At 40.7% G+C, this 19,030-nt stretch overlaps 2 protein-coding genes across 3 annotated transcripts; both read left to right on the top strand.

The window, feature by feature from the left end:
• The first annotated feature begins 1,262 nt into the window (after positions 1-1,262).
• lin28aa (lin-28 homolog Aa) lies at positions 1,263-12,840 on the top strand. 2 transcript variants are annotated; one of them, XM_085423452.1, is made up of 4 exons: positions 1,263-1,414; positions 2,321-2,493; positions 6,291-6,475; positions 8,796-12,840. In XM_085423452.1, exons 1-4 carry the CDS (start codon positions 1,405-1,407, stop codon positions 9,013-9,015), a joined length of 588 nt encoding a protein of 195 aa, XP_085279578.1. In that variant the 5' UTR covers positions 1,263-1,404; the 3' UTR covers positions 9,016-12,840. The 2 variants fall into 2 exon arrangements, with proteins under 2 accessions (XP_085279578.1, XP_085279577.1); XM_085423451.1 differs by lacking the exon at positions 1,263-1,414 and adding an exon at positions 1,637-1,808.
• Positions 12,841-13,947: 1,107 nt separating this feature from the next.
• Positions 13,948-18,753, top strand: mecr (mitochondrial trans-2-enoyl-CoA reductase). The gene is made up of 10 exons (XM_085423450.1): positions 13,948-14,257; positions 16,457-16,554; positions 16,646-16,777; positions 17,020-17,163; positions 17,403-17,505; positions 17,642-17,744; positions 17,820-17,893; positions 18,003-18,063; positions 18,282-18,354; positions 18,435-18,753. Exons 1-10 carry the CDS (start codon positions 14,064-14,066, stop codon positions 18,596-18,598), a joined length of 1,146 nt encoding a protein of 381 aa, XP_085279576.1. The 5' UTR covers positions 13,948-14,063; the 3' UTR covers positions 18,599-18,753.
• Positions 18,754-19,030: the final 277 nt, after the last annotated feature.

The following is a 19,030-nucleotide window of genomic DNA, read 5'->3' as shown; positions in this document are numbered from 1 at the left end:
GAAAACGGGTATATTCAATATTATTTAGTATTACCAATTTAGGCCAAATCAGTGACAGTAATAAATCGTTTTTATTTAGCAAACACACAAATAAATTAGCAAATGCAAAACCCTATCTTTTATATTTGTTGGTGTAGCATAAAGCAAACGAATTACAATTTCAAATACATCCATGTGTCCGTGTTTTATAGACAACAGTATAATACATGTAAACGAACTTTGCGTATTTTTTCCCTTTTCTGCAATCTTATCTGTCATTTCCAAAACCTTTATAAATGTAACAACACATAAACATCACCAGTAATACGTTAATAGCACCTTTTCAATCTTTTTTTTTTATTTTGTTTTTTTAATTTAGGCTGAGATAAATTTGCTTATCCCCCCTCCTGTCTTTAAAGCATCACTCATTTCACAAGGACGCAATTCAACAACACACTTAACGTGATGTGATCGATCACTATTGAGCCATGATTTCGTTTTATTTTCGTGAGGTCGCCTTCTTTTTTTCTTTCTTTTTTGCATAAACTGCTTTGCATGCTTTTGTTAAATCCGAGTTGTTGTTGTTCTCTCTCTCTCCCGTTTTCTTCTTCACGCCTTCATCTTGCTTGTTTGACTCCTTTGAGCTCTTCCTCCTCTGCTGCATGTGGAAAAAAACCGTCCCCCACTCACAATTTCATCTGGATTACCATTAAACCCTCCTAGGAGAGCAGTTACAGGAATCTCTGATTATAAGGAAACCAACACACGTGAGAAGTAATATGACATAGATATAAAATGTAGATATTCAAATCCATTATTATTATTTTTTTAAAAGAACATCTCAAACTAATTGCTTCAAGTAGAGTGTTATACACCATTTACTTCTGGCCTTTTCATCTATTACATGCAGCTTCACCTCACTATTTATATTTAAATGAAATGCTTAAAAGCTTCAAGTCTTACACGAAAATGTTTGTTCTAGTATCCGGTTTTATTTAAATAAAAGTTGCATTTTAGGCAGATAAATGCCTCACCCTGCCTATAAAATACATTACAGATAAATTTACAGTAAGTGTAAACTCACTACTAGAACAGATGCTTAGGTTGCAATATAAGGATGTTACACTGGTTACAGAAGTAGTGGTCAATCACAACAACAAAGGTGGTATAAGAATATTATGCGTATTATAGTGATTGGCCACTTCCCATGTTTGGGCTCGTCCATCACGCAATATGCGGTGTATCCCTGGGGACTGTAATTGTGAATCACGTGGACGTGACCGAGTGTTTGGGGGTTTTGTTGGGTGGGAAATGGTCATTTGTATTGACCAACAGAGCTGGCCACTGCAGGAGCGCTAAAAGGCGTCCAAAGAAAGGGGAGAAACGGCAGCAGTGGACACTGAGATTAAACCATAGCTCCCGAACATGGCAGAAGGTATGCTGGCAGGTTTTAGGGAGTTATCTCTGGGAACGGTTAGAGCGCTTTCTGGTGGGGCAGGAATTCGATGTATTGTCTAAGATGTTTTTTTTTTGTTTAGCGAACGGGGGGGGGGTCGGGGTCTTCACAGAAAAAGAAATTTCTCCCGGTGACCCCCCACCCCTCATTGTTTAAGGGGGATAGGTTGCCAGCCCCCTTTTGTTTACCTCCCTCTCACGCTTTCCCTCTCGCTGCGCAGCTTCTGCGTTTCACAGCATTTTGCATGAAAGTGGCAATCTGCGAGGATTACCCAGTTTGAGGGCTTGTACACTGGATACTGTAGCTTGGGTGCTGATTTTGACTCAAGGCAGAACTGAAGACATGGGTTCCGTTTCTAAGAAGCAGCTCCGAGGTTGGGTAACTTGAGCTACATTTTGAGTTACATTTACTAGTTTTTGCAAGTTAATTGAGTCGTTGTACCTGTGGACTGTGTGCTCGATTGCAGCCGAACGTTTTAACGCATTGTTCACACACTTGAACGTTAAAATGTGCAGTCCGTGTGTCTATCAGTGCTTTGCATTGTCTTTAAAATTTTGTGCATCTTACGGGAAGGGAGAATATTTTTGTTTCCTTTTTGCGCTAATGCACCAGTTCGTTGTGCATTCGCTGAAAAAAGTCGCATGTTTATTCCCCTTAAAAAGTTGGCTATAATTTATTTCAAATTTTGCGAGAAATACAGCCTAATCTTGTTCATTGTATTGATTCGTATTGATTATTGATTGGGTAGCCTAGCCTAAAGGAAATTTTGTATTTCCGTTTTTTAAAACCTTTCAATTTCAAAAAAAACCTTTTGCGTTTTTAAGCATCGTCACCTTCGCAGGTTTAAAGCTTTTCTGTAGTAATTGCTAAATTGTTTCATCGTAGGAGTGTGTAAAACCGAGGAGGATGAAGGACCGAGTCCCGAGGAGAATTCAGAGTCTTTCCACGGGGTCGGTGTGTGTAAATGGTTCAACGTCCGCATGGGTTTCGGGTTCCTGTCCATGACCAGCCGGGAGGGAGAGCCGCTGGACGAGCCGGTGGATGTGTTCGTCCATCAGGTATGATCTGCTTTTGCTCCGACGTGGTGTTTGTTTATTATGTGAAACGCAGCACTGGTGGTGGCGGTGTGTGGACCAGCTCCTTTGCATCCCAATAAAGATATCTAAAATGTAAAGGTAAAAATATGTTTTCCATCTAAGCAAGTAAAATCTCTCCACACCAGGAGATCAGAGATCAATCTTATCTTCTTCCAGTCTTCACTTTCTGTGCTTTTAGACCTAGTCCCAGCAGCAAAGGATTGTGGGCACAAGTTAAAACATTACAACAAACAAAAACTTAAAGAAAGCGAGGTTAATCAGAAATCCAGTCCTTCAACAGGGAGGGCACTGAAAGACATTTAAAGATAAAAAATTGCTACAACGCCGGAAACGTCTAACTGTTAAATTGATGCTTTTGCTGCGCGGTGGGTGTTTCTCCTTTAGGGGAACACGTGTTGCAGCCAGAGGGGAGCAGCGGGCCTCCCTCGTGGTTTTCAGGACGCTGACACAATGTGATGGAGAGATGAATGTGCGGTTTTTGTTGTTCATTGAAGCCAGCGCACTTTTAACAGGCTTACATCCATAAGCCTCCTGAGCTGCATGAAAACTGAGCCATTAAGGAGGAGGAAACGTTTAATTGATCTCCATCTGGAGACGTGAACAATCAGTGTGCATTGTTTTTGTGTGTGGGTGTTTGTTTAGATTTTTTTAACCATTTATTTTCCACCTGCGAACAGAATTCTTTAACACATCATTTGAGCAACCTATTGGGGTGGTATCTAAAAAGGGTTACTGATCCTGATCACTGCTTTTCAGATTAAACACATTTTAAACAGTCAAACTTGAGGTGGCTAAATACAACACAGTCACCTCACACACTTTTCCCCCCCACCTGGTGCTGCTGTTCCTACTTTTAGTTTTAAAGTAGAGCTTGAAGGCTCATTCCAACACTTTTATTCACCTTAAAGTTAAGTGTTTGAGTTTTTGTTTGTGTGTGGGTGTGGGGAGGTCCCTTCTCCTCCTTTTTCATCTCAGTGAGCTTCTCCATTTCTATCTGATAAGATAAAGGTTTCGCATGTGAATGAGAGGCATTCTCACTAGCTGCCCATTCACCTCAAAGTTCTCACCATAAAGTGATTAAAGGCTCTTTGCCGTCTGCTCAACCCCCTCTGTGTGTGTGGCAGAGGTACACTAGATCTGTAAGTCAGTGTAACACACCAATTTAACGAACACCCTGGTAAATTTCTCAAAATTGTTCTCAAAGCATCATGGGAAGATGTGTTCCTACATTGTAACACTTAGTTTTGATCTGCTTTTTGCATCATTTAGACTTATGCTAAGATTAAATAATGCATAATAAATAAATGCACCTACATAATATACACAGCTATAACACAGGTCTGCCATCCACATTTCATTATAATAAGTTTGCATGTCCTCTCAAGCAGGTCTTGCTCGTTTCTGTCTTCCTGTTGCCTACTGATGATGATGCATATAGAAACATTTAATTGTTCTGTGGAACAGCTCTGATATGTTTTTTGACTATACACAGGAAGCTGGTATTTGATTACTCATATTGCAAACCAAAAACATCAGTTCAGTTGGCAGAAATGTAGATTAGTGCTCCAGCAGTCGCAGGGACTCAAATGAAATTAGAACCAGCGCAGGTGCCATCAGTATAGATTCATACAAACGGTCATATGCTACTTAAAAACATTAAAATCACTGTTCAGAGTTATTGAACTGAATGCTTTTTACAAATGGCCACATGTTTGTCTTTTAGTTTGAGCTTCCATTTGCATTACTATAATATCACTGGTGTCATTTTAGCCAGTTATTTCTCTTACTGTCTTTTAGAAAACCTGGACACATCAGTGATTAATGTACAGGGGTTATTGCAAAAGAAAAGGCCTCAGTCCTAAAATTAGTGGCCGTGTGTCAAGGAAAATTAACTCCCAGGGTCCTCTGGCCTTTGTGCAGGTGAACAATGGGGCCATGCATTCGAATGAAGCACCCTGTGGCCGTGACCGAGCCCCTGTTTGTCTCAGCGGTAGTCCCTTTATAGTCCCTCACTGCTCTGATGTCTTTCTCTGACTCAGTTGGCTTCCAGTCATCTTCTGTTTACAGGTCCTTCACTTTTAAATGGCCCCATCCTGATTCTGTACCTGCATGTGAGACTAACCTGGTGTGTTGAGGGTCCGTTACTGGGGTAAGGAAGGTCACACGTTGAAGAGGAAATGGTTAACAGTAAGCAGCACAGAGAGGCCTGATGGGACTGGGGCTCTATGGACGTCCACGCAATGCCACTCAATTGTCATGGCTCACCAATCATGTTTCCTCGCTGCTCAGGACGTTGCAGCAGATGCTCAGCTGTGACTCAGTGTTGGAGGATTAGAACACATCACTTTTGTTTGTTTTGTTTCTCACTGATGGGGGTGTTGCTAGTTGGCTCACTTGGACCCCCGCCTGTGTTTGTAACGATTTAAACCTCAGTTTTAACCACTGGTGTGTCCTAATTGTTGTTTAATATAAATCTGCGTTTTGGAGATTAACTACTTGTCTCCTTTTAAATTATAACCTGTCGTGGAATATGATTCCCTGTGGTTTGGGCAAAGAAAGAATGCAGGCCGATGGTCGCACGTAATAGATGGATGATAACTCACTCCAAAAAAAAATAAATAAAAGAAAATGGGATTAATGCCTATCAAAACAACCCCATAATTAATGGATTGGTTTTCCTTTGCCAGCAGTCTGCGGTATGAGTGACTATTTAATCATATAGTCGCACTACGGGAATTTTAGAGAGGGGTTTCCCATGTTGTGTTAGCCAGTCTATGGGATTTATCCTCAAAACTGCACCACACCTTCCCCTTTCCTTCATCTCTTTCCTTTCTTTGGGAGTCCAAAATGTTTCTATAAGGACACTAGTATCTAGAAGATGATCCTATTCAAAGGTCACTTCAGGTGAAGGCAGTATCAGTTAAAATACAGTGGATAAAATGACTGATTAAGCCAAGAACTCGTAAGATCAAAATCATCATTATATCCAAGTACCGATATGAAAGAGAGCTATCAATCATTTTTGCATTCCCGAAACTTTTATCTTCCACCTCTTTCTGCCAAGCAACTATTCATGGAATGTCACCCTGACCCCCAACCTCACAGAGAAGCTTCACCCCACCCCCAACTCGAACACCAACCCCTGCATCCTGCAGTTTAGGGTTAGTGGTGGTGGTCAGTGTGTTAGAAGAGCTTTGTGATGTGGGTGGGAAGAGGGATCAGGGTGGGGGCAGCAGTTTGGAATTTCTTTTAAAGGGGGGGATGGGTTGAAGGTTATCCCCACCAGGTTTACTACTCAGACAACACCAAATAGACAATGCAGCGTTAGGGAAACAGTGCTTTGAATTGCAAATCGGTGTGTGCATACTGCTGAGTAGAGTGGGAACAGCAAGCTTTGGTGCTTGTTTGCTCATCATCAGGTGAGGCCTGGCAATCACCTTAAAATACTAAATGCCTGATAAGCGCAGTTGGCCTCTGATGATATCACACCGTGAGGAATGAGTGGGGGTTGATCTCAAGGGTCAAAGTCTCCACAGGCTCAACGTGGAGGTGATTTGGTGTGATATTAGGAGTTGTAAAACATCCAATTATCACTCTATATATCATACAAGATATCTACATGTGATGGAGAAACACATCGTTTATCAATCAGCACTCTCCCATGTTGCAAATGCTTTATACACTTGAATGGCCAGAAAACTCAAATTCATGAAACAGTTACGCTCACGATGGAAAATCTCCCTATGTTCCCTTTTCAGAGTAAGTTGCACATGGAAGGCTTCCGCAGCCTGAAGGAGGGCGAGGCGGTCGAGTTTACCTTCAAAAAGTCATCCAAAGGTCTGGAGTCACAGAGAGTGACCGGACCAGGTGGCATCCACTGCGTGGGCAGTGAGCGGAGACCCAAAGGCAAGAAGGTCCAAAAGCGGCGTTCAAAGGGGGACAGGTACGCATGGATGAACTGGGACACGACAAGAGAAATATCTTTAATTTCTTTCAGTTCCATGTTCAATTATTTGAAGCATCTTGGTGTCAGATTAAAAAATAAAATTTGTGAAATACTTCTATGGTACACTATATGCAAACTGTACTAATAACAGCAGAAAAAACATCACTAACCCAATAAAAATAGCTCTAAAGCTAATTAAAATTAGCAGTAAAACTTCAACACTCATAAACTTTACACAGTAACACAGGAATAAAATATTTCAGTTTTACTTTTTACTTCTTTAACAACAGCAAAAAATAAATTAAATAATTAAAAAAAAAAAATCCTGCACTTTTTTTGTTGAGTTTGAAGTAGATACACAATGATGTTGTAGTTTCTCCCTATTTTGCTTCCTCTCCCTTGACCCCAACCCCCACATCTAGCCCTAGTAAGGGTCACATCAGCAGGCTTGACGTGTGACCTGGATCAATAACTGTTTAAATCTGCTGGCCCCTGGTGAATTCAAACCGACCCACTCTCCATCTCCTCCAAAACCTCCTCTACCAACCTCATTTGATAAAAGCGTTGACTTCAAAATAACTTTAAAATCCTGTTTTAAAAATCAAGGTGCTAGTTTGATGTTATCAAAATAAAATATGTCGATTTTTTTTAAAGGCGTTTCTAAAAGAAATTTAAAAAGTGATAAATTTAATATGTCAGTACTAATGATTAATATGTTATAAACGGAGAAAACATCAGCTTCTGTTCAGAAGGGGAAAAAAATTCTCATGAAGATCAAAAGGCAAAGGCAACAATACCCCTCCCAGCAGAAGAAAAAAGAACTAAGGGGGCCTTGATACTCGGGATAGTCTTTGAATATTCATTTAATGCAGGGTTAGAGGTGTATCAACTTTACCCCCTCTGTCAGTTGTGATTACAGCCAGAGAGTAGTGAGTGTGAAAACAGATCATTACTGCCTCAAAGAGTCCTGGGAGGGCTGCTGTGTTCAATACCTCTCCCTAGACTGTGCTGATCCAAAGATATCATTCCCCTTCAGTGTATTTCATTATGCAACACTGGATTGGGTTTCATGGATGTATGCGTGTGAATAATTGATCATATTTATTACCTATATGGAGATAATTATATCAATTTTCGCTTCACCGGGGTAAAACACGGCACCTTTTTGAGGGTATTTGTACATATACATCTATATATTTATATGACTGAAACAAGGGGAAAAAGCCCTCCTGTCCATTTAATTGATAACAGATGTAAGAGCCCTGCCAAGGGGGTGAAGGGTCACTGTTGTCATGGCAACGGTGTATGAGTAAAAGCAAGAGAGCTGGGGGGCTGGGATGGGATTGGGGAGGGGTTGGGGGTCAGAGTTCAGAGGTCATTACTGCAGCTTTTTTAGACAAAGGGACCACTTCCCCTTCCTTCCACTTGCCTTCTGATGGATGCTGATGTAGGGAGCTTCTGTGATGTGATGGTATAGACCTTGACACCACCCCCAACGACCACAGCTACAAAGCCACACTGACCCTTTGGCAGCCGCCCTTATCCAACCTTATCTGGTGCTACAAAGGTAGCAGAGGGTCCACAGAGCCACATACTGACCGCCCCACGCCCACAACCCATCTGTCTTCTGCCCCTGTACGCGTGGCCATGCTATAGATTACAAACGGTGGACAGTGGGCACCTTATGGTCCTACCTTTGATACAAAAGCATCTCAAGCGGTTCACAAAACTTAAAGATCCATGGTAACAAGGTCCGCATAAAAATACCAGGTTTGCCACCCAATTTATGTCTTCTAAAAACCCTCCTAATCAAAACAGACGCTACTGAAATTTAATGGTATTTTTGGTCAAATAGAAAACTTTTAAAAACATTTCCTTCTACTGTTTCCCTAAAGACTTAAAGTATGACCAAATGCAAACTCATTCATTTTAGGTGACATGTTGCCATCTAGTGGTAACTTAAAAGCTTTAAGTTGAGGGCTTTACGTTGTAACTTGCTGCAGCTTGAAAACCTCAACATGCAAAAATGTCTCTTAGTTGTCACATTAGTTACTACTTTTTGGTTGGTATAGAGTTTGATATCAAGCTGGAACATTATCTGACCTTAAAATGTTGTTTTCAGATGTTTAATCACAAGCAGAGTATTATTGTATCACAACATTGTGATACAATAATACAATAATACCACATAATAGGTTGCTTCATCTCTTCTGGATATGGAAGCTATATCATATCCAAATACAGAGATATACTTGTGTTTCCTGCTTGTTTTCTTGAGACCACTGCAGGTTCAATAGACGTCTTTCTATTCTTTCAGATGCTACAACTGTGGAGGCTTAGACCACCATGCCAAAGAGTGTAAGTTACCTCCCCAGCCAAAGAAGTGCCACTTCTGCCAAAGCATTGACCACATGGTTGCCAGCTGCCCAATCAAAGCACAACAGTCTTCACCGGGTTCTCAGGGAAAACTGTTCTCCTCCAAAGGAGACGAGGAGGAGCACAGCCAGCAGGCACCACCTACCGAGACCTCTGATTAAACACAGGATCCGACTCTGGGGAAGCACAGAGGCCAATCAAACTGCTTTGATGGAGTGGAGGGAGACTCAATCCCCTTCCACCTGTTGAAGCTGCTTTTGGAACTACCTCAGGTTAAAAATACTCATGAAGAATGTTGCTGAAGTCTTTTTTTTTTATTTGGTTTTTATTTGGTGTAACACTCAGGAATACTGCTGTACTATTGCACTCAGGACGCTTGCTTAATGTATGAATCACTGGTATTGGGGATTGGAGATTGTAGTGAGCAATGCTATGTAATGGATGATCTTCAGGAGTTTACGTAGATTTCTGTTATATAATAATGTGCCTCTGCTGTGGGCATTATACCTCTTCTTCTTTGAGTAATACTCAGTGTGTTTAGTATAGCTACACTTTTGCTGCCTTACCATTTTGTTTCCTTCCCGACTGTTACACCTCACTATCCGACAGGGCGTAGATGTAACAGTTAGTACATCTGTAATGAATGTTAGAGTTTGCATATCATACGGGGATGGGGGAGGGGTTTGTGAAATAACATTGGGGGGGGGGGGGGGGGGGGGGGGGGGTTAAGGGTATGTTAGCAATGAATTGGCAGCTGCCAATATTGCAATTGACCATCCAGTTTTCCTGGGGCCAAATGAATGTTAGACCAGAGGTGCTTTCCAGCTTTTGGTCAGGTTTGTTTTTTTAAATTTGTTTTTTGTTTTTTCATTTCATTTTTTGTTCATCCAGTATTTGGCTGGCTATCTAAAAGTACATGGTTTACCTCACTGGTCCATGTTTGGTCTGCTAGTAAATCTATCATCCTAAAAGCCGATGACAAACCAACTATTCTCAGAATACAGCTTCAGAGATTGTGATTTGAACTGGGGTTAAGTCAAATCCTCTTTGCACTACAGTATTTACACCACACCGCCATACTTCCTTAAAGAGTAACTCAACAGTTCCCTGACTTTACTGACCTCTAGCGGATTGACTTGTCACTTCACACGTCGATGGATAGGTTTACCAAACACTTTGTGAAATCAGTCTCTGGTGAGCATACATCAGACCACATCCAAGCCAGGCTCTCAGCCTTTCATATAGTCTCAGAATGGGGGGAGTTTGTGGGGTTATCTTGAGTTGAGGTTGGCGATTATGTCAGGGCTGTAACACATTAAAACAGCTTATGAAAGTGAAAGCAAACTCGGTAGAGCGTTAGAGAAGTGAAGTTAACAGATCTCTGTAGTCTGTTTACCATATATGCTTGAGGCTGAGAGCTCGGTCTAGTGTGCCAACCATAGCCTAGTGTGTCTTTCTGAAAAACTGGTATAGGGTTTCGGTAATTAACAGGAAGAAAGAGGTTGGGGGACTATTTTACAAACCCTGCCCATTTTCTGACAGGAAGTTTTCTTTGGGCACACATACTACACCATACCAGCTGTCATGTGTTGCACTACCTTGGGATAAAACATAGCAATCAAAATATTGACCCAAAGGGGGCAGCAAAAAAAAAAAAAGGTTTCTCTTCATTTTAAGTTGTTTTCATGGGAGTTTGAACCATTGTCAACTTTCCATGTGAAGTATCTTCTAACTGCAGTGGCTGCTGTGTATAAGAGCGCTGTTTTATAATCACCTCAATTTGGATTTGAAAGAATTTAAACCAATGCGACACAAACCCCGTTACATCTATGTCACTTCTGGTAAGATATTTGATCTGGACTTAAGTTAGTAAAGGGTCTGGCTAGCTCTCCTCTTGCTTGAGTAAAACTGAGGCAGAATCAGACAGTGGGAAGCCTGGTGTTTTTGTTTATATCCACTAGTAGGTAGTTATTTAAGACATTACCTCCCTATAACCCTTAGTAGGGTAGTAGTTCAGGAACACCAAGCCTGCACGGAGGAGCATGTAGGTCTAGCTAGCTAATCAGCATTTTACTCCCGTTTTACAGGAGAAGCTGACTGAGTCTTTTACACCCAATTAATATATATGTAAAATTATTCTAAAACTTTTTTAAAACTATCATACTTATTTATTTTCATCCAAAAGTGCTGCAGCTTCTCCTTCCGCTCCGATTGAAGCCTCGCAGCACTGAATGTTCTAGTAGACAGCAGAAAATTGGCAAATATCATTAAAAGCTACATATGACTTGAGAATACATTGGGGTAATACATTTTTAACATCAAGGTACTCATAATACTTTGTACATATGTGCTTGATAATTCATTGTAATGTAATTTAATATGGATGCAATGCTACAGAAATATTGCAACCAAAAACAAACAATATACAGTGCATACTGTACAGGTACACAATATAGGAACCGATGTTAAATGTGAGGGGTTTTTTTTTGTATGATTTTCTTGTGAGGGTTTTGTTTTTTTCTTTGGTGCACAATTAACCTTTTCAGAGGAGAAGCCCATTGTTGTTAATGCCAAAACCAATGCAATATTACTCTGCACTAATCGTAAAATGCATTAATATTTGTTCTATTCAGTTTAATCACTTTTGAATATATGTTTCCTATTTTATATATATTTTGAATTTTCACAAACTACACACAGTTCAGTTGGTTGCTGGTTGGGAAAAAAAGATACCTCCGCTCTTTAGGCTCATCTCAGGAATTACCAATCTGAAATCTCAGGGAATGCTTCAGATTGATTGGAAGGAGTCATGGGGTGTTCAAGAAAAAGCAGGGATTAAATGCTCATTCGCATGATGTGAGGTGTGTGACGAGGAAGCCAAAGTGAATGTCTTGGTGCAACAGTTTCAGTTTTTTACTATAATACAGTTTTGATTATGAAAACAATGACTACATGATGATGATGTGAAATGATTGTTGCTTTTTGACTCTTTCATATGTCCATGCACCCAGTGTGATGATGTTCTTTATATTTTTTTCCTCTTTCAAATAACTTGCCAATGATATACGATATGAAGAAAATGTTCCACTATTATTGTATTTTTTTTCCTCTATAATCGTTGTAGATGGGTATATAGTAGAATATTGTAAAGGGGCTGGGGTTAGTAGTGTATAATCCGGTGTTGTCTCATCTCAACACATCGATCTTTGGTGTTTCAGACTATCAATGCTCATGACAAAAAGAATGTGTGTCACGGATTGCTTCATACTCTGCTGTTAGTCTTCAAAGTTTGACGGTTGCTAAATTGTTTTGATAAACATTTTTTTAAAAGGATGGAAAAGGTGGCGTGCTGAGAGTTTATTTTTCTGCACACTTTGATTTTTGAATTTACCACAACTGCAGCGCCAGTATGTCATCAAAGTGTCGCACTGTAATCACTCACACTCTAACTGGTTTACGGGAATTTCAACACTGACCAATAAGGGTAACTGAAAGTATTTGTTTTCAAAATATCACTTGGAAACTAAGGAAGGTCATTTCAGACTTCTGATTGTAACAAACCTCTTTGGCCCCTCAGTGGTGTGCTGTTGTGATTTTATTGTCAGGTGTTGGGTTAGATAGGCTTTAAAATCCAAGGACCCACCCATGAGACTGTGTGCTCAGAGTAACTTTTGAAGCTCATCAAGGCATCCTGTAATACAGTAGTGTTAACTTGTGCTTTTAATGGTACATCTTACTTGTGACCGTCAGCCATTTAATTTGTGGTGCTGTATTTTATCAGGTAATGGCTACAGCTACTTTTAGAAAGTGATGAATGTATCAGTGTTTGTTTCCATAGAACTACACTTAACTTGATCTCAGGCAATTTAATGGCAAGTCTGTCAACGATGAGCAGCATGTAGGATTTTCAAAGTATTACTGTGATTATGTTTTATACATTATATGTAAAGATCTGCTCCGTTTCCTAATAAATATGTTAATATTCATGATTTTTTTAATGCCTTCTTACTCCAATCACCCAGTCACAAGACTTATCACACTCACTAAAGTATTAACAAAACTTAGAAAAAGTACCAGAAGCACAGTCTAAAGGTTTTCCAATACATGAAAGAGTTTTCCATTGACAGAATTAAATTAGCTGGTACTTAAATATCACCTTTCTACTCAGTAGAGTGCTTAAAGTGCTTTCTACTACAAGTCTTATTCTCACATGTATTCAGTTTTATCTATGCCTAGGTGTTTGCTCAGATTCACACACACTTGCCTGATGAAGATGCTTCAGCACTGGAGGAATCCACAATATTCTGATTGGTAAATGGTCCACAGATTCCCATTGGTAGTGGGGTAAAAAAGCACATACTAGAAGATGCAATGCTGAATCCTGAAGCAACCTTGAGCATTCGTTAATTGCACCTTGGAATACAAGAACTTCAGAACTACCTTAATTCTTTGTGGCACTGATTCAACAAGGTGGTGAAAACATTCCTCAGATATTTTACTGACATCACAATGACATCATAGCACCACAGAGATATTGCACATCCATGACTCAACCTTTCCATTCAACCACATCCCAAAAGTGCTTTATGGAACTGAAACCTTGTGAGTGTGGAGGCCAAGTGGAGGAAAGCAGTCTGAGATGATTTGAGCTTTATCACATTGTGCATTATCTTGCCTGAAGCAGCAATCAGAAGATGGGTGGATGTTCCTAAGGGAAAAGAGAGTCAAACTCAGTACAAGCAAAGTGTACCTAATAGAGAGCCCAGTAAATATATTTAAGTAGGCTAAGAAATTCTGTGGAACTTGAGCATGTTACATCGCAGTATTGTCGTAACCCACCCATGTCTCGTGATGTTCTTAAGTATGACTCAGTAAAGGAAAATAAAAAAGAGAAAACTGAGTAATCCGTTCCAATAATCTATTTTCGACATTTCCCTTCCCTGAAGCGAAATACTGAAAAAAAAACCAACCAGTTCCTCATATTTATTTCATCCAAAAAAGGACCTTCTGACGGTGTGTAGAAACGCGGAGTTCATCTCTCATCCAGCAGGGGGCAGCTCTGTGTTTACATTTTCAATGACACAACCTGACGACTACAGTCCAATATGGCCGTAGTATGAAGAGTGCCAGCTCAAGTCTGGCTTTAAACTACAAATATTATTAAATAGTCGGGTTGTTTTAATACTTTACAGCTTTGTCCCGAGTAGAAATGTGGGTGCCACTCCACGCAGTCTGTCTAAGAAGCCAGAGAGTTTGCAGACGAAGCGTCGCTGCGGCTGTTTCACAGTGTTTCAGGCACAGAGACGCTAGCGTTTCCCACTTCAGCCATTCAGCCGGACTCTCCGCACAAACATGCAAGGCACTTGTGTACAGAACCCACGGAGACCCTTCCCGAGTCGTTCAGTAAGAATATCTGGCTAAACAATAAGTGTGCGTATGTTTCTGTGACTGTGGGAGTGAAACGGTTACGGTTAAAATGTGACTAGCCTCGCTCAGGACATGCTCCCACAGTTCCGGTGTAAAGCTCAGGTGTTTTGTCTTATAAAAGATATACAACCTATTATTGTAAACCTCAGTCTCACCTTTGTGAGCCCTCGACTCCTCTTCTTCTTTTTTGAAATTTGTGGCGGGAAGCAAACAACGAGTCGCTGCGTTACCGCCGCTCACCGGTATGGAGTGACAAAAACAGGAGGAAAACATTTATGTCTCTACGTAAAGATGTTAAACGTGGCTCGATAGCAATGCATTCCTGATTTCACTTCTAGAATATCTAGAGCCTAATTTCCCCTTTTCTTCTCCTGAGGATTTGTAATCATCTGTCTTCCCTGTCTTTCTAACACTTTTGACTTGGCAGAAAAATGTAGGGCCCTTGGGTCTCACAGTCTTTAAGAAGTCTATCTTCCTGTGCAGTGCCTGCTCACTCCTATCTCCAAGCTTTATGATCCAGCTGTCTATTTTATATGGTCTATAAGTGGCTCTGTGTGGTGTAAATTAGGGCTGGGTATCGTCACTGATTTCTAGAATCGATTCAATTCCGATTCACAAGGTCCCGAATCGATTCGATCCACGATTCGATTTAATTCGATTCGATTTAAATCTGGGAAATTTTGACAGTCAGAAATATTATAATTCAGATCAGTACATTTACATATTTTTGTATCAATAAAAAGGAAGCTGACACACGCAAGACTTTATCAAAGGTGTGAGCGTCACAGCAGATGCCTTTGTGTCAAAGTAGCTGAAGATAAAACAGAAAAACATGAAGGTTTTCCTGGCCTGGGATTTATAAAAATATTCTGCAGTACATCAAAAACGAAAGAAAACCATTAATCAACATATGAACATTACCTCTGACGTTACAGCAGTTTTATTAGAGACACGTTAAGCGTTTTGCATTTTGAATAATTTTAAAAAGTTTAAATTTGTTCAGTATTGAACAGCAGAAATGAGGTTTTCTTTTCGGAAGAATGTAAAAGGGAAAAAAACAGTGTGCGACAGCGCTGTAAACAACAGTAGACTTGTGCGTAACAAGCAAGCGAATAATGAAGAAAGGGAAACTGTTCTTGAAGTACAGAGAGAGAGAGAGGGAGAGAGAGAGAGAGAGAGAGCTGTGCATCGCGGTGGAAGCAAAACAGTAAAAGTCTGAGTGAATTCATGACGATTTTATGTGAAGCGTTTGGATCTTCTTTTGCTGCTGGTTCGGTCAGTATTGTTTGGAGAGAGATCAAACTAACAGCTTTAGAATCGGCGCATAAAGGGCGTGAACACAAAGCGCGGACCCGCCGACAGATCAGAATCAGCGAGCTGTCGGCTTTCAGCCCCGACCGTGAGAAAGGCGACATCTAACTGATTCTGATCCGCGGGTCCCGCTGTGTGTTTAAGTCTATGTGCAGAATCCGTGTACCTGCTCTCATTTACTGTCTTAACTGTTTGGTGGTTCTTGAAATTTTGTGAGATGTCACCAGAGATTCTGGCATTTTGGGCAAAATAAATTTATATTAAAAAATCGATTCAGGATTTTAATGAATCGATTTTACGTCATCCAAGCCAGAATCGATTTTAATCGATGAATCGATTATAAAAACCCACCCCTAGTGTAAATGGCCTGTATTTATATAGCGCTTTACTAGTCCCTAAGGACCCCAAAGCGCTTTACATATCCAGTCATCCACCCATTCACACACACATTCACACACTGGTGATGGCAAGCTACATTGTAGCCACAGCCACCCTGGGGCGCACTGACAGAGGCGAGGCTGCCGGACACTGGCGCCACCGGGCCCTCTGACCAGCACCAGTAGGCAACGGGTGAAGTGTCTTGCCCAAGGACACAACAACCGAGACTGTCCAAGCCGGGGCTCGAACCGGCAACCTTCCGATTACAAGGCGAACTCCCAACTCTTGAGCCACGATCGTGCTTAATGTTTATTTCTTTTTCATGGTGTGTTTGTTTCTATATTGATGCAAGCACGTACATTTCCTCCCAAGCATGTAGGGCTTTTAGTCTATCTGTATTTATAAAGCCTGCCACCTAACATAAGACAACATGTCATGCAAGCTTACATGAATAGTGACTGATTGTGCAAAATGTATTTTTGGCAGGTTGGAGGGTGTAGAGCTTCCTTCCTTAGGTGCAAAGGATGTCTTGGTTAAAGTGCTGGCTGCCCCAATCAACCCATCAGACATAAACATGATTCAAGGTACTTGTAAGCAGGTAGTAACAGTCATTCATCAGGGCAGTTTAATGTGTGGCATCATGATCAGGTCATAATCTGATGGGGTTTTTTTCAGGTACTTATGCTATCCTGCCGGATCTCCCAGCTGTTGGTGGCAATGAAGGTGTGGCCCAGGTCGTAGAGGTGGGCAGCCAGGTGAAGTCCCTCAAGACAGGAGACTGGGTGATCCCAAAAGATGCTGGTTTAGGTAAGGACTCCACAGTTCTCAAAATGAAATCTTCAGAGTGCCACTTTAGCTCCCAGCTGAAGGTGGACCTCCGCCTCTGAGCCTTTAACTAATCACAATCTCTGGCCCCCACTGCATGCTAAAATCTATCTCTGGTAAACACGGAGCTCTAAGTGCTGGGACAGCACCTTGCATGGTGTGTGAATTGGAAAATAAAAAAATATTTTATAGTGCTTTGTAGACTGTTTCCTTCCTGTGATCAGGCACATGGAGGACACAGGCAGTGCTACCTGAGGAAGATGTTATCTCTGTACCAAATGACATTCCCCTGGTGTCTGCTGCCACACTCGGGGTGAATCCCTGCACCGCTTTCAGGATGCTCTCCGACTTTGAAGACCTCAAGCCAGGTAACTAATCCACTCACAGTGGATTATTTCCTTCTCACCAAATTTCAAATCTTGGATTATTCATAGCGGTGTAGAGGTACTATATTCCCACAGCTTAAATTATTTTTGCTTTTACAGCAAGACAGACGAACCAATTTTAGAAGTAAAAAATAAATAAGATTAGAGGGTGCATTATTCCATTCTACGTATTTGTGGCCAGCATGTAACCATTTGTCCAATCATTTCTGATGTCCTTTTAGGTGATTCTGTGATCCAGAACGCTGCCAACAGCGGAGTTGGACAGGCTGTCATACAGATTGCTGCTGCAAGGGGAATAAACACTATTAATGTTATAAGAGACAGGTGAACTTAATTCTTTCATATTAATGCTTTTTTTAAAATATCGATTTTCTTTTTTGAAGACTAGAGCAAATTTCTTGAACCCCATGGGGATTTTCCATCTTTGTAATAAAATTCTTCAATGTGCCTTCACTTTCAGGCCAGAGTTCACAGAGCTCAGTGATAAGCTGAAGGCTATTGGAGCTAGTCATGTAATCAAAGAAGAGGCCTTGAGGAAGCATGAGATTAAAGAACTCTTTAAGGTCTGTAGAGATATGATCTTGTAGTTTGTCCCTGCTGGTGAACGAACGTATCTAATTTATGAATATATTTTATAGACTTGTCCGAAGCCCAAACTAGCATTAAATGGAGTTGGAGGCAAGAGTGCAACAGAACTTCTCCGTCATCTACAGTGAGCATACTTAATAATCTCTATTAGTATTATACAATGTAGTTGCACTGTAGAGAGCAGGGAAAACCCCAACTCTTTGTATTTGCCAGATTTCTTCCATTTATTTCAGAATCGGAGGGTCAATGGTGACATATGGGGGAATGTCCAAACAGCCAGTCACTGTTCCTGTGGTAAGAGGAAAACTGCATTTGCCGTTTTTACACAGTTTCACACTAGACAGAAGAGGTGCATGCATCATAAGTGTGAGGGTGGTACTGACACTTTTCAACCTCTTAGATGCAGCTAAGAGGTTCCCAAAATCATGAACAGTAATTTTAAAGTTCCCTTTCACAAATGTGAAATATTGTATGTTGATGTATTTTTTTGCTGTTGTTGCTGCTCTTTCTAGAGTGCTCTTATTTTCAAAGATGTGAAGGTTCGAGGGTTTTGGGTAACACAGTGGAAGAGAGATCACTCTCATGGTAAGTAGGCATGGAGTTTCAGATTGTTTGAAATTAATCTAAAAAAGATAAACATTTCCCTGGGATATTGTTTTTCCTAGATGGAAGGGCATTTAGAGCCATGCTGGATGAACTGTGCTCCCTCATCAAGCAGGGAAAGCTGACAGCTCCCGCCTGCACTGAGGTGGGTCTGCAGCAGTATCACGCAGCTCTGGATACTGCTATGCAGCCTTTCATATCAACTAAACAGATTTTGGTCATGTGAACTAGCTGAGTGTGTCAACTAACCACCGGATGCTTGAGAACACTGCATGCATATTTGGGTGAAACCAGAGAACTGTGACATTCTTGCTGATATGTCAAACAAATCCACATTCTCAATAAAAGTGTATTCACATGAGGCTCAAAGTCCAGCGTCTGTCATGTTCTGTAGTGACACTTTACAGCGTTTACAGGCAGCTATCAAAAGATTATTAAGTCATTATAACAACCCATATGGAAAAGAAATAGTAAAAACATATATGATTTACTCATGAAAGTGGCCACTTTCTCATTACTTTCATATATTTTTTTTAGTAGGTATACAAAACATACAAGTTTCATTATATAATTTTTCAAGGGATCTTATATGTGTTTTCACTCTTGTATGCTTTTCATACAAGTTTCATACAAGACAGATAAAAACTTTATAAGATTT

This window comes from Rhamphochromis longiceps, linkage group LG11, assembly GCF_057381845.1.
Source record: "Rhamphochromis longiceps isolate RC_006_pf linkage group LG11, R_longiceps_female_GT1.1, whole genome shotgun sequence".
Lineage (NCBI taxonomy): Eukaryota > Metazoa > Chordata > Actinopteri > Cichliformes > Cichlidae > Rhamphochromis > Rhamphochromis longiceps.
The sequence above is the reverse complement of the archived record's forward strand: the minus strand, read 5'-3'. Positions and strand labels throughout refer to the sequence as shown.

Bases quoted from the DNA above. Each gene is read 5' to 3' on its own strand.
- mecr (XM_085423450.1), top strand. From the start codon at position 14,064: ATGTGGGTGCCACTCCACGCAGTCTGTCTAAGAAGCCAGAGAGTTTGC. The intron at 16,778-17,019 runs GTAAGGACTCCA...TCCTGTGATCAG, and splicing joins CCCAAAAGATGCTGGTTTAG to GCACATGGAGGACACAGGCA. The intron at 17,894-18,002 runs GTGAGCATACTT...CATTTATTTCAG, and splicing joins GAACTTCTCCGTCATCTACA to AATCGGAGGGTCAATGGTGA.
- lin28aa (XM_085423451.1), top strand. From the start codon at position 1,778: ATGGGTTCCGTTTCTAAGAAGCAGCTCCGAG. The intron at 2,494-6,290 runs GTATGATCTGCT...TTCCCTTTTCAG, and splicing joins TGGATGTGTTCGTCCATCAG to AGTAAGTTGCACATGGAAGG. The intron at 6,476-8,795 runs GTACGCATGGAT...CTATTCTTTCAG, and splicing joins CGGCGTTCAAAGGGGGACAG to ATGCTACAACTGTGGAGGCT.